This window comes from Canis lupus, chromosome 16, assembly GCF_048164855.1.
Source record: "Canis lupus baileyi chromosome 16, mCanLup2.hap1, whole genome shotgun sequence".
Classification (NCBI taxonomy): domain Eukaryota; kingdom Metazoa; phylum Chordata; class Mammalia; order Carnivora; family Canidae; genus Canis; species Canis lupus.
Genome location: NC_132853.1, coordinates 61,377,340 through 61,390,974, shown reverse-complemented (window position 1 = coordinate 61,390,974; position 13,635 = coordinate 61,377,340). Strand labels below are relative to the sequence as shown.

At 56.5% G+C, this 13,635-nt stretch overlaps 1 protein-coding gene across 2 annotated transcripts in view; it reads right to left on the bottom strand.

The window, feature by feature from the left end:
* Window positions 1-13,635, bottom strand: part of TBCD (tubulin folding cofactor D) — a 140,136-nt gene that overhangs the window by 48,887 nt on the left and 77,614 nt on the right. For both annotated transcript variants that reach the window (XM_072782114.1, XM_072782115.1), the window contains 2 exons: window positions 10,152-10,308; window positions 208-265 (listed from right to left, as the gene is read on the bottom strand). In XM_072782114.1, the coding sequence (XP_072638215.1) occupies window positions 208-265; window positions 10,152-10,308 (215 nt within the window). The remainder of the gene's footprint in view (window positions 1-207; window positions 266-10,151; window positions 10,309-13,635) is intronic.

Sequence of the window (13,635 nt, the reverse complement as noted above, 5' to 3'; positions counted from 1 at the left end):
GCCGCATGTAATCCCGACCCGCCTCACAGGTTAAAGGGCAGCCCCTTCTCCCGGAAACTGGGAGGAGGCGTGCACTGGCGCTGCGCCCGTGGCTGCCCGGGCACCGCACCCGGCAGCGAGCAGGAGTGCGCGGCCTGCTGAGCAGAGAAGGGCACGGTCCGGACCCGCCCACACCATCAAGCAAAGGAACAAAACAGGAAAACTCACAGAGGCTGCTCTCCTGCAGTTTATGTTTCGGTCAAACACCGTGGCAATCACCAGGGCGCTGTGAAAAAGAGAGGAAAATAGTTAAAAGGAAGTCTGTAAAAGGACACAGACCCTGCCACATGACTGGGGAGCCAGTGTCTGCTCAGCGTCCCTGCACGGCGAGCTCCCAGCACTCCGGGGCCTGCCCCCCAGTCACCTGAGTGCCAGCAAGGTCACAGGGAGGACACCCGCCATACACAGGGGCCTCAGAGAGAACGTGCTCAGCCTGGGGGGGGTGGGCAACAGGCAGGGCTGGCATGGACATGGACACAGACCTCGGCACCCAGACCCCAAGATGCACGGTGACACGGGGCGTGCGCGGGCAGCCGGGGACACCTAGGCCCTCCCCCTTCTCGGAAACCCAACCAAGTGCAAAACACAGCTATCGGGGGGACGCCAAGTCCTCCAGATGCCATGCCCACCCCACCAACCACAACCACCTCGGCGAAAAGGAAGCCTCTCCAAGCTCATAACATTCATCAGACTTCGCTTAAACCCCTCTTCGTGAGATCATCGCGCTTAATTATCACTGATGAAGCAGAAAGCACTCATTTGACTCTGTGTGGCTTTATTAACAGAAAACAAAGGATTTGGGCAGAGGAGAGACGGCGCTGTTTCTAAGGATGACTCGAGAACCTGCAGCTCCCATCGGCCCAGAGAAAATGCCCTTAGAAAGGGGTATTTCGGACACACGGAGGCCACCTCCCAGCGACACGGCCCGTCAGCTGGGGCCTGACGCGACCCACTCCTATTTCTACATCTCCTCTTCCTCCTCCAAATATGTGGGTCGTCCCATCGGCACATCCACAGTTCCCGCTCGCCAGGCTGGACAGCAACCCGTGGGCCCGACAATCCCTCCAGCTGCCCCACGTCCGTCGGTGTCCCCCGCGCAGCTGTCGGGGTGCTGGGCCCTGCACCGTGCACCTGCCCCCCCGGCCAGCAGCAAGCAGTGCAGGAGGCAGGTGCCGCCGGGGGGGGCTGCCCCTCATCACAGGGGCCCGAGGGACAGCCGCAGGCCCGGGCAGCCTCCAGAAGCCGGCGGGGGCCACGTTCTCCCGGAGCCTCCGGGGGACCCGCCCGGCCCACTCCCCGGTCCTAGCCCACCGAGGCCCGCATCCGACGAGCGCCCCTCCACCCTGTACCGAGAAACGCCCCCGCTAGGACGGCCCAGTGGGCAGCACCAATCACGGGGACCGGGTGAAGCTACCCACAGTCTGCCACACGGAAGGAGCGCGTCGGGTGTGTCTCAGAATCGGCAACACCAGGGCCCGGAACCAGTCTGGTGGTGGCCAGGGGTCGGGGCGGCTGACGACCAAGGGTAGGATGGGGGACTCGGGAAGACGCAGCCACGGTTTGGGACTCTACCTGTCTCAGCCAACTCGGAGTCTGCCAAACCCCGAACGGTACATGGCGGGAGGGAACCTGAGTGCCGCCACGGAAACGAGCCACTAGAAGGGGGGACCCCGACGGCCACGGGAACACGCCTGCCTTACACAGCAGCACGCAGAGGGCCAGCCCGGGGCCCTGGACGGGGCAGTGCTCCTCCCAGGCTGGGGTCTAGCAGCTCGCGGCCCCGCACACGGCGGAGGACTCGCGCGAGGAGCCCAAGAGCCGGGGGGCAGCCAGGTGGGCGGGGGGGGGGGGGGGGCAGCCGGCATTGCAGCGTCCACACGGACACGGGCACTTCGGCCAGAGGCGCCTGGGCTGGTGCCTCTGTACTGGATGGACTGAGAGCAGGGTCCAGGGCTCTGATCTCAGCACAAACCCCAGAAGCAGCTGACCTCAGGGCTGGGGCAAAGGAACAAAATACCAGTCTGGAGAATCTCGTCACCCTAGAAAACGGAAAAATATTCAAAGAAATAAAATTCTGAGTCCCGCTGAAAGGACACAGCAGCCAACATGAAACCACTGCCACGGCCAAAGGCAGAGCCATCTGAGCGGCACAACCAGCAAGCGTCAGACGACAGGCCCGAGGATAAATGATCCTGCCTGCGTCCAGACATCAGCAGACGATGCACGGGTAGAAAGGGGACAGGGAACCCCCTTTCCTTACAGGAGGAGAGCTGAGAGAGCCACTGCTGGCCACCGCGCGCCTCCGCAGGCAAGACCCACAGACGGGCAGACAGGTGCCCTCGGCGGCGGCCAGAGCGGGGACAGACGGGGACACACAGCAGCACAGAGGGAGGCCAGGGACCGAAGGCAGCCTCCCCGACGCGGGGTCTGGGGTCTGGGGTGGGCCCTGTGACCCTTTCCCGCGGCGGGCGGCTGGGGAAGGGCCCACGGGAGCCTCTCCTACTCTTCTAAAAACTCTAAGTCTCAAGTTGCTTCAGAATTAAAATTGTGAAAAGTAACTACACCTCCGAAGATTTCAGTGTCTGGGGTCCTTTCACGGGTGAAGCTAAAAATAAATTCGCCAAAACTCTTACCAGAGCTTATTCCCTTTCTCCTCTATACTCCTGACCACAAACTACACCCGAAATGAGATTTAAATAATACTGAGCTTAAAAGTGAAGAAAAGTCACCTCCTCCTTCACCTACTGGCTTCTGTTAATATTAGAAATATAAAAGTGATGGCCATGTGTTCATGTCATGTCTCAGTAACTAAAAATTACACAACTAACATTCTTTGGTTTAAGATTTTTTTTTTAAATCTTTATTTTTTTTTAATTTTTATTTATTTATGATAGTCACACAGAGAGAGAGAGAGAGGCAGAGACACAGGCAGAGGGAGAAGCAGGCTCCATGCACCGGGAGCCCGACGTGGGATTTGATCCCGGGTCTCCAGGATCGCGCCCTGGGCCAAAGGCAGGCGCCAAACCGCTGCGCCACCCAGGGATCCCTGGTTTAAGATTTTATTTATTCATGAGAGACACAGAGGGAGAGAGAGAGGCAGAGACACAGGCAGAGCGAGAATTAGGCTCCGTGCAGGGAGCCCGACGCGGGACTCGATCTCGGGACCCCGGATCACACCCTGGGCCAAAGGCGGCGCCCAGCCGCTGAGCCCCCCGGGCCACCCTACATGACCGCCACACGTGCGGTATGCATCCTCAACATATTCTCAGAATTAACAGAAATTTCGCCACCACGTGTATGTTCAACAAGAGCTGCTTGTCGTAATCCGTAAGATTGTAAGCATTCTAGGAAAAGATATTGACCAAGAATTTCCGCTTTAAAAAATCTGACCCAATAAAAATGCAGACTTCCAACTGCACCAGCTCTGGGTCCAGCCGACACTACCAAAAGTCTGTATTTTATATTGAGTTCTTGAAATTTCCTGTCAATCTATTTGTCCTAAATCGTAACTTTTAAGTTCTGGAAGACTGAGCAGAGAAACGGACAAATGTAGAGAAATTGCAGGAAACCGCCCGGGAGCTGCCCAGGACACCCTGGGAGGGGCTACACGTCATGGGTCCATCTCACCCACTCGGGCTGCCACCAGGTGCGGGCGTGCTGGCCGTGGCGGGCTGAGTCCACTTCCAGCCAGGCACCCTGGTGTGGCCGAGGCCACTAAGACACCTCGCGGGTTTCTCTTCGTGGCCGCCCAGTGTGGCCACCAAGTGGTGAGCGTCCTCCCGAGGCCAGCCCGGTGGAGAACCTGCTCTACGGGGCCGGCGGGGAAGGGCCCACGCGAGGACGGCTTAGCTTCGAGTCTTTGAGCTCCTGCTGCGACCAAGCCCAAGTACTCACAGTGAGCGAAGGTGCTTCTAGTTTTGCCACGTGTGTCAGCTGCTTCCTTTCCTCCCAGCCACCCCCTAAAAGCACAGCGGGCAGCCACTCGGGGGGTGGGGGTCCCACACAGTTACCGAGGGCCCCTTGCCTCACAGGAGCCCAGAAGGTTCTATCTCTAAGTAACCCCAGGCAGAACTGTGTGTGGCACATGGTGCCCAGCTTGAGGCATGAGGTCCCCCGTGTCCAGGAGGGAGGAAGGAAGGATGGATGAAAGGAAGGGAGAGAGGGGGGAGGGAGGGAGGGAGGGAGGGAGGGGGGAGAGAGGGGGCCTCCCCCAAGCCGGCCTCCGCGGGGCTGTGTTGGCTGCAGCCCGGGACCCTGACCGCAGGGCCTTGCGCACGGCCTCGGCCCCAGGCCTTCTGCACTCACAGGTAAATGGCTGAAAATACTGTTTCATCAATATTTTACCAAACTTAACAAAGTAGGACACGCACAGCTTGCCACGTGTGTCAGCTGCTTCCTTTCCTCTTGAAAACACAGCGTTTAGCCAAGCACAGACTCCGGGGTGAGTTCAAGAAGTCAACTGTGCGGGTACCTGTGTACGTAACCAGTTCCTAAATCTGTTCAGATTGAATTTCTAAACTGCTCTAATTTCACATTTTCAGAATGAAACTGGCTTATCTGAAATATTAGTGTGTTTCAAGCAAACACAGGTCTGATAACAGCGGCCCAACATAGTGATGGAAGCTCCCGCAGGCCCGAGGCCCCTTCTCCCGAGCGGGACGCGGCCGAGCGCCTGAGTCACCAGACCTCCATCCACGCGGAGAGGGGAGAAGGTGGCCCCAGGCCAGCCGCACACGCTGCCCGCGGGCCCCGGTCAGGCTGGAACGCGTCTCTGGTGTCTTCACCTGTTTGCTTTCGCTGCAGGAGCTTATGCGATACTTCACCAGGATTTCCCAACACGGAGAAATGGTCCGTGTCAAACAGAAAGGGACTTTCTTTCTCGTCCGCACCAGGGGGAAGCTGCACGCCTCTACCTGCCCTGAGCCCCAGGCACCTGGTTTCCAGCAGGCACAGCAAGGAGCAGATCTCATCCCAAACTCAATTCTGTTCGCCTGTAGAAGGTTTAGCTCACCCACTCACCCACTCACCCACACACACACACACACACACACACACACACACACAAATGGGCAAAATACACTGGTTTTACCCTAAGTAGCATTCACCCCACCGTGAAGTAAAGGAACTTCTTAGAGAAGCAGCAGGCGATCGTCTGCTATCCATCCACGCAGTTTTAAAGGGCAAACCACATCGCCGTTTTTGAGTGAAACACAGGACCTGCCCGTGACTCAGTCTTTGTCCCCCGCGTCCTAAGAAGCGAAGCTCCCCCCATTTAACACGGTGGCAAAACACCCGAGACTCCTCAGGCGCCTTCATGTCCCAGCAGAGCCGGAGCGGAGGCCGAGTGAGGTTACCAGACGGGGACAGGGGAGCGACAGGGGTGCGCTCTGGTCACCAACCACCATTTAACTACTTCTTGAAGAACAAAAGGGTTATCTTCCCTCTGGAAGTCTGCCATTAAGAAACGCTGAGTGAGAACAAGACGTAGCTTTGAGCAATGCTTGCCATTTCCTGATTTTTCAGGACAATCTTGCCCTCGAGGAAGAGATCTGGGACTCTCCATCCCCAGGCCCAGCCCACGCTGCAAGCTGCCGGCTGGGCTGGCTCCACAGGCTGAGTGGGTGCTGCCCAGCGCGGGAGGGCCCTGCGGCGCTGATGTCAACAGGGGCTTGGCTTACAAAAGAGTTTCAGGTGAGGAAATCACCGCAAGGTGACAACAACACGCAGGCTGGCAACAGCCGGCTCCTTTTTCTTTTTCTTCTTGCAAATTAGCTTTTGATTACTGGTGAGAAGGTATCCCATGGCCGGCGCACGACCATCCGGGGCCACTTTAACCTTGTGTTTCAGTGTTCTTAAATTACAAGCGGCTTTCCAGGTAGGCCTGTTTACTTTTCCACAAAATAATTATTTGGCCTCTTAATCAGTGTGTAATGCTTAATAGGAGTTTTTAAAGCTAACCAATTTCAAAGCACGATTGAATCTAGCTAGACCCCTGGTTTCTGGCATTTGTGAGACAGGGAGGGTGAGTGCACGCCCACCAGGAGGCTCAGCTCCTCCGCCCTCCCCAGGGTCCCTCTCCCGAGCACCTGCCAGGCCCCCCTCCTGTGACCACCACCCTGTTCCCCTCACCGGGCGTCTCTACTTCACGCCACAATGACATTCTCCTCTCATCCACTTCTGCAGGATCCACTGGAGAGTTTGTGAAAGTACAATTAAAGATAGCACGGTTTTATCGTGAGCCAGGATTAATGGGTTTAAAAGCCGACAATTAAAATGTGGTCACTTATTACACACCGAGGGAGGCAGGTCTCGAAGCACACACCCCAACCGATACTCCTGGGGCAGGGAGGCGCGCACCCGCAGCGTCCGCCAGGCTCCCCGGCATCATGACTCACCTCCCAGCCCGCCCACCCGCCCCCGGATGCCCGCAGCCCAGATGGACGGGAAGAGCTGGAGCACAGGTTCCCTCAGAACCTGCCAAACTGGCCCGAAACCTGCTGGGCACGGCTCCCAAGGGCACTGGGTGATCCCACCCTGGGACAGGCGCTGGACAGGGGACAAGAGGGGCCTTTCCACACAGACTCCCAGGTAACTCAGGAGAAATCCGGAGTCTCCAGACCCCCCTGCTAGTTACTGGCCCCCGCGTGTGCGATCCCAGGGACGAGAACCCACCCTCCCCGAGATGGAAGGGAGCCAGGGAGCCAGGGAGCTGGGGAGTTTCTGCGGACACTGGACTCTGTCCGTCACTGCCGTCTGGTCCCTCATGCTCGGTCACTTGCTCACAACCAGTCCCAGCTCAGGAAGGCCAGGGTTCCAATACCCCCTTGATGCCCTCCCAACACGTCCCAGACACACGGTGGGGCCTGCAAGACCCCCCAGGACCCCCACAGAACGGGCTCGGCTGTACCTCCTCTGCAACAACCGCTGCAAAGACAAGTTCGGTCCACCGCCGGCAGTCGGGTCCAGGCAGACTGCGCGGTGCGCCCGCTGGTCCCTTCCAAGCCCTCCCACCAAGTGCCACCGACCAGGAGGGGAGTCGAGAGACTGGGACCCTCTCAGGTGCAGAGCCAGCTCACCGGGCCCCAAGCCGCTCTTTCCTTTCCTGAGTAACAGATGGTGACCCTGGCGTCAGATGTGCCAGTGCCCCTCAGCCCCCAAAGCTCGGCTCCCCTTCGTGTGGGACGCACACGCTGCAGAGAAGAGCTCACGACGGCTGCGTAGGCCGCCAGCAGGCCGGTCCAAGTGTCCAGGGGCCTGCGACCTGCCCAGGCCTGGGACCCACAGACTCAGCTGACCCCCGACCTCCACACCCACGCCACGCGGAGGCCAGGCTTAACGTTCATCAACATCTTTCTGTTCACTGATACTTCGCTTTATAAAACCAGGGACCAGTGAGCAACAATAAGCTCTGAAGTCGCAGAAAGCAGACCTGCCTGTGGCTAAACGAGCCCCCCTTCCCAGAGCCAGAGGCCTGGGCCCGCACACATCAGCGGGAGCGTCAGGGTTAGGGCCCCGTGGTGCTGGAAGCAGCTTTCCCCAGGAACAGAACAGTGTGCGTGACGGTCCCTGCCCTTCTGTGTGGCTCTGGACACGCAGGCTCCTGCCCTCCAGGGGAGCACACCCCCACTCCGGTCCCTCTTCCTTGGCGACCATTCAACCCTGGGCCCTGCTTCTCCCATCTGGAGAAAGGAGAGACACGGATTCCTATGAAGCTTACAGCTCTCAGATGCATTAAACTGCAAAACGAATGTGTCAGGACCGTCGCTCCGAGGCGGGAGCGACCCTGTAAGGAGCCGGAGCCCAGAAGCGGTCGGTGCGCGTGGGCTGCAGGCAGCCGGGACCTCCCAGCAGAGGCAGGCCATGCCGGCTGCCGAGCAGGGCCTGGGTGTCTGCCTGCGGCACGGGCCTGACCCGGCGCCCACCTGCCGCACACTTGGGCAAGCGTCCTGAGCACCGTCCCTTGCTCGTCCTCAAGGGAACGGGGAGAGCCACAGCCCCTACGGACAGCTCACGGCGCGAGACACACCAACCCAACGAGTCTGACTGTCCTGGGACTGATGTCAACAGTAAGTACGTCTTCTGCTTTTATTCTCTAGTTACAGAAGCAACTTCCAAAAAGTTGAGGGGCAGGACAGAAAAGCAGCCGGCAGTGCCCCCCCTCAAGCCGGCTGACGGTGCAGCGGGGACAAGACACGGCAGGACCAGGGACCTGGGGGAGGGCGCTCAGGAGCCTTGGCTCCGGGCAAGGGAGGCTGCAGCCCTCCTCCGCCCCCTGGGCCTGCGTGGCTGAGGGCCACCCTGCACAGCACTGTGCCTCGGCAGACCACGGCCCTCCTGCTCCGCCCGCACCTCCTCAGGTGGGGCGGCTGGGAGGAGCCAGGCCTCTTTACGACTTCCTCCGAAGCACTCTATCTCCTTCCACGGGGATCAGAATCCTCAGACTCCTCTGGAGGCTTTGCTTTGATGTGGGAGTCAAGATGGAGCGATACAGGCCCTGGCCACACGTCACAGGCCGTAACCAGGCCCGAGGCCCCTCTCCCGGCCCTCAAATCCTGGGGATGTGGAGCACCTGGGACAACAGAGCGATGCTCCAGGCCCCAAGCCCTGCGCCCACAGGGAGGGGCACAGCAGCCAACACCCTGGCTGTGCTGGGCCAGGAACTCCTGCAGGTGTCAGGGAACACCGGAGGCAGAGGGCCCGGCTTCCAGGCGTGACACAGGCAGGGTCTCAGGCAGACCACAGGGCGGCATGTCCTCAGAGCTGTGGGAGGCAGCTGCCACGGCCTGAACACCATTCTGAAATCCGCTCCCTAGTAAAAGTTGTCAGGTAAGTATGACTAACCAGACAGCGTGCTCAGGGCCCCGCCCCTGGTGACTTAAACCACAAGAAGTAGAGACCCGACATTCTTCAAATCAAGGAAACTTACTTTAGTCCAAAGACAGAGCAACAAATCACAGGACTAAAATTAACTTAAAAATCCAGTCTAGGGGATCCCTGGGTGGCTCAGCGGTTTGGCGCCTGCCTTTGGCCCAGGGCGCGATCCTGGAGTCCCGGGATCGAGTCCCGCATCGGGCTCCTGGTGCATGGAGCCTGCTTCTCCCTCTGCCTCTCTCTCTCTCTCTCTGTGTCTATCATAAATAAATAAAAAAATAAATCTTTAAAAAAAAAAAAATCCAGTCTACTGGTAACATGTTTCTCTTGCACTTTTCTCAAGCAAAAAACTATCAGACCCTAAAAGTGGGGCATGACGTCACAGGAGTGCAGGCACCTTCGGGAGGTTCAGCTGGATACACACAGCAGACGCCCAAGGGCCAGGGGCCTGGACGTGCGGTAGGAGCCCGGCGGGCTGCAGTCCACACAGGGTCCTGGTGGGGTCGCGAGCCTGCCAGTTTCAGTTCTTGGACCAGAAAACCAGAGATATTCTATTGTTCCTGCCTCACAAACCTGTTCCCCAGAGTGTGGACTTTGGTTTCAAGGGCTCTGATGATGAAGCACGGTAAGAAACGTGGCCTTGAGTAAATTCCGGGGGCAAGCCCATAACAATTAGAACATTAAGGCTGGACAAAACGCAGCCCCCTCAAGAAAAGCAGCTTCGTTCTCCTGCACCCCCGAGCCGTCCCCAGGAGCTCCTTCCACGGTGGAGGCCGTGACTGTGAAGCCCCAGGTTCTCTCTCAGCACAATACACACGCACACTCAGAAGCACACCTCACCTGAGTCACAAGCTCCCCGCCTGTGCACCCTCCACACCACCCCAAATGCCGACCTTCACCTGCGGATCTGCAAGCCACAGGCCAGCCAGAGCCTCCAGAACATTCCTCCTAGACACTCTGGCTTGAGTGCTCGCTTCGGCAGCACATATACTAAAATTGGAACGATACAGAGAAGACACTCTGGCTTGAACTGCTTACCCACAAAAGAAGAACTCCATTCTTGAGCTGCTTCATTTCTAGAGCTCACCCTTAAAATTATATTATTAGCACATTAATACCTCCTACTTACGGGAAAGGCACCACACCAACTGCTGCCCATGCACACTGTCGTCAGGAGGACGTGACCTCAGGGACAACCGCAGGGACACACCCGATCCCGCCAAGACTCTGGTGGACTTTACCTGGAAATGGCGGCCACGAAGGGCTGCAGCTCCCGGGGCTCGTAGGCACGTGCAAAGGCCCAGCACACATAGCAGGCGGCGTCTCTAACATTGGTGCCCACGCTGCAGGAGCCCCGCTTCTCCTCATAGGTCAGCGCCTTCAGGATCACGGGAACAACTGGGCACAAGAGACAAAGACTGTGAGTTCGGGGCAGCAGCATGCCTGCTGCCTCCCTGGCGCCAGAGGCAGGTGCAGTCCACCCCAAAGCCACCCGGTCAGAAAGCAAGCACCTGGAAGGAAAAGAGGAGTCGGCCGGCTTGAATCAGGTGGAGACTTTTTTAAGAAGCTGCCCCCAAATCACACAAACAAGTGAAAATGGGTTCAGAATGGCCTGGAGATGCCTGGGTTCTGCTGGCCACGGGGACCGCAGAAGGGAGCCCACTTCTCCTTCTGGCCAGAAGCCAGCCGCCGGTGAGCAACCTTGAGGAGGACCCCGAGGTGCAGGGGCCTTCCAGCGCTCAGTTTCAGAATCAAGGACCCGGATGATGAAGCAAATCAAGCCCAAGGCTACTTCTATGTTAACTTTAGGAATAACCAAGATAATTACCTAAAATATCTGTAATATATGAATTTAGGTCCATTAACAGATTATCCTCCTGGTTCCATTTGCAAATGTAATTTAATACTGGACATGTGATTTCTGATGTAAAGATATTACAGAATTTTAAGATCCATGGTAAGGATACTGGAACGTTTCAAGGAGCTAAAATGTTAGCGTATTTATTTGCCGTTTGTTAGATTCATGTATTTCAAGTACTTGGGAAGAGTTTGCTTATTAAGACATGTACACTACTTCAAAGATACATAAAATATGTTACATTTATGCGTAGCACTTAAAAATATGAGAATTTAATGTTATAAGGTTTAAGATAATAGGCTTTATTTTATTTTTTTAATTTTATTTATTTATTCATGAGAGACACAGAGGCAGAGCCACAGGCAGAGGGAGAAGCAGGCTCCCTGCAGGGAGGTTGATGCTGGACTTGATCCCAGGACCCTGGGTCACGCCCTGGGCTGGAGGCAGACGCTCTACCGCTGAGCCCTAAATAGGATTTTCTGAAAGACCCTGCTGTAAATCCCAATTTACTGATCCAAAATCAACAAGGATGCTGCCGTAAAGCCCACTGACAGCTCACCCCGTGTTTAAAAAGCATTACGAGTAGAAACCAGAGAGTATCTGCTCTCCGAGGTGAGTGAGCTCGCATCCCTGCTCCGAGGCCCCGGTGGCGCTTGTCATAACTACGTCCAGTGCAGGTCTGACCCCAGCCCATGCCCTGAGGGGTCATCAGCTGCGGGAGGCCCTGACGACCACATCACTGTCTGCACACGGCCAGAGCCTCCTGTTCCGGCGGCCTCACACCTCAGGCCACACGCCGTTGACACAGAAGCCTCCGGTGCCGGGGCAGGTGCTCGCTGCAGACGACCATCACACATCGTCCCCGTCAACCAGCGTGGGACACGATCACTGACAGCACAGGATGGAAGCTAAAAGGCAGCACCCTGTGTGATCCAAAAGGCAGGACAGAAGGGACCAGCCTCAGCCCCTCGCACACGTGTGTGCCCGGGCCTGCCCAGGACCCCGGCGCTGTCAAGAGCACCTCGTGGTGCACCTCACGCCGTCCTGTTTGACAAGACCAGAGAGGTTACGTGTACACAATGCTCCAGGTAGGAGTTTAAGAAAAATGAAGCAGAAAAAAAAAAAAAAAAAAAAAAAAGAAGCAGAAAAAAAAAAAAGAAAAAGAAAAAAGAAAAAGAAAAATGAAGCAGCAATTATCTGAACATGCAACTATCATCCCAGAAATTATCTTCCAGAAAAATGTACCTAGAAATAGCCTTGGGCAAAAAAAATCAAAAGAAACAACAGTAGGACTAGGACTATCAGACATATTTCATCTCTGTTTTTCTGTATCTAAGGATGTTTGAATCTTTTTTTTTTTTTTTTTTTTAAGATTTTTATTTAGGGCAGCCCTGGTGGCTCAGCGGTTTAGCGCCGCCTTCAGTCCAGTCCGGGATCGAGTCCCATGTCGGGCTCCCTGCAGGGAGCTGCTTCCCCATCTGCCTGTGTCTGTCTTTCTCTTTCTCTCTGTGTTTCTCAAAAAAATAAAAATAAAAAATAAAGATTTTATTTATTCATGAGAGACACAGAGAGAAAGAGAAGGAGAGACACAGGCAGAGGGAGAAGCAGGCTCCATGCAGGGAGCCCGACGTGGGACTCGATCCCAGGACCCAGGATCACGCCCTGGGCTGAAGGCGGCGCTAAACCGCTGAGCCACTGGGGCTGCCCGGGATGTCTGATTCTATATAAATAACAAGAAATAGATTTGATTCTGTGCACTTTGTATATAGACTGGTGATCATTTTTAATTCAATTATAAAATATTAACATAAGTTTACTTAAAATTATGTAAGTATACTCCAAAATAAATTATTAATAAGTAAAAAGCTCAAAGACACGGTGTTGGGATCCCTGGGTGGTGCAGCGGTTTAGCGCCGCCTTCAGCCCAGGGCGTGATCCTGGAGACCTGGGATCGAGTCCCACGTCGGGCTCCCTGCATGGAGCCTGCTCCTCCCTCTGCCTGTGTCTCTGCCTCTCTCTCTCTCTCTCTCTCTCTCTCTGTCTCTCATGAATAAATAAATAAAATCTTAAAAAAAAAAAAAAAAAAAAAAGACACGGCATTACCACTTATGTCTATCTCAGCCAGGAGAGAGGATGGGACCAGCCCGGGGCACCTGCACCCACCGCCCCAGGAGCACAGGCCACCAGGGACCCCAAACCTGAGGCCCACTTTCTTGCCAAGTTCTCATTTCCTCAGCTGAGCGACAGCAGGACAGCCCATATGAGATGTGCCCCTCAAATTCCTCAACCACCGAAACTGGGCCTGTCCCCCCGTGTCCCACTACAGCCAGAGCCCCACACGCGTTTTCTGGAGCCCGGGTGAGGGCCCGGCGGCCATCCCAAGGAGCCCTCCTCGCCTCCCTGTGGAGCTGAGGCCAGCCGCCCAGCAGCCCCGCCGAGCTGCGTTCTTACCCAGCCCCTCCCTTAAGGCTGCACCACCACCCCTCTCAGGCGACGCACTTGGCAGAGCTGCCTGCCCACGTGGCTCCTGGGCTCCCTCCAGAGAGGCCCCAGCACCCCAAGCCTGTGTCTCTAGGCCGCCGCGAGCGCTGCCTCTCCTTCCTGCAAAGGCCCTGGAGCCTTCTCCATGCCAGGCAGTCTGCAGAACAGACTCTGCTTCCACCAGTCAGGACATCAGGAACTAAGCTCAGTTTTCTGAAGGAACCGCCGTCGGTCCTCGGGAAGCCTGACGAGGGTCACCATTACGACCCACGGAGCATGCACAAGTGCCAAAGCCAACGCGAGGCACCACCGAGGCTGCTGCAAAGCAGCTACAGCCAATTAGTGAGTTTTAAATCACGATCTCAACTTGAACTAGACCAACTCTT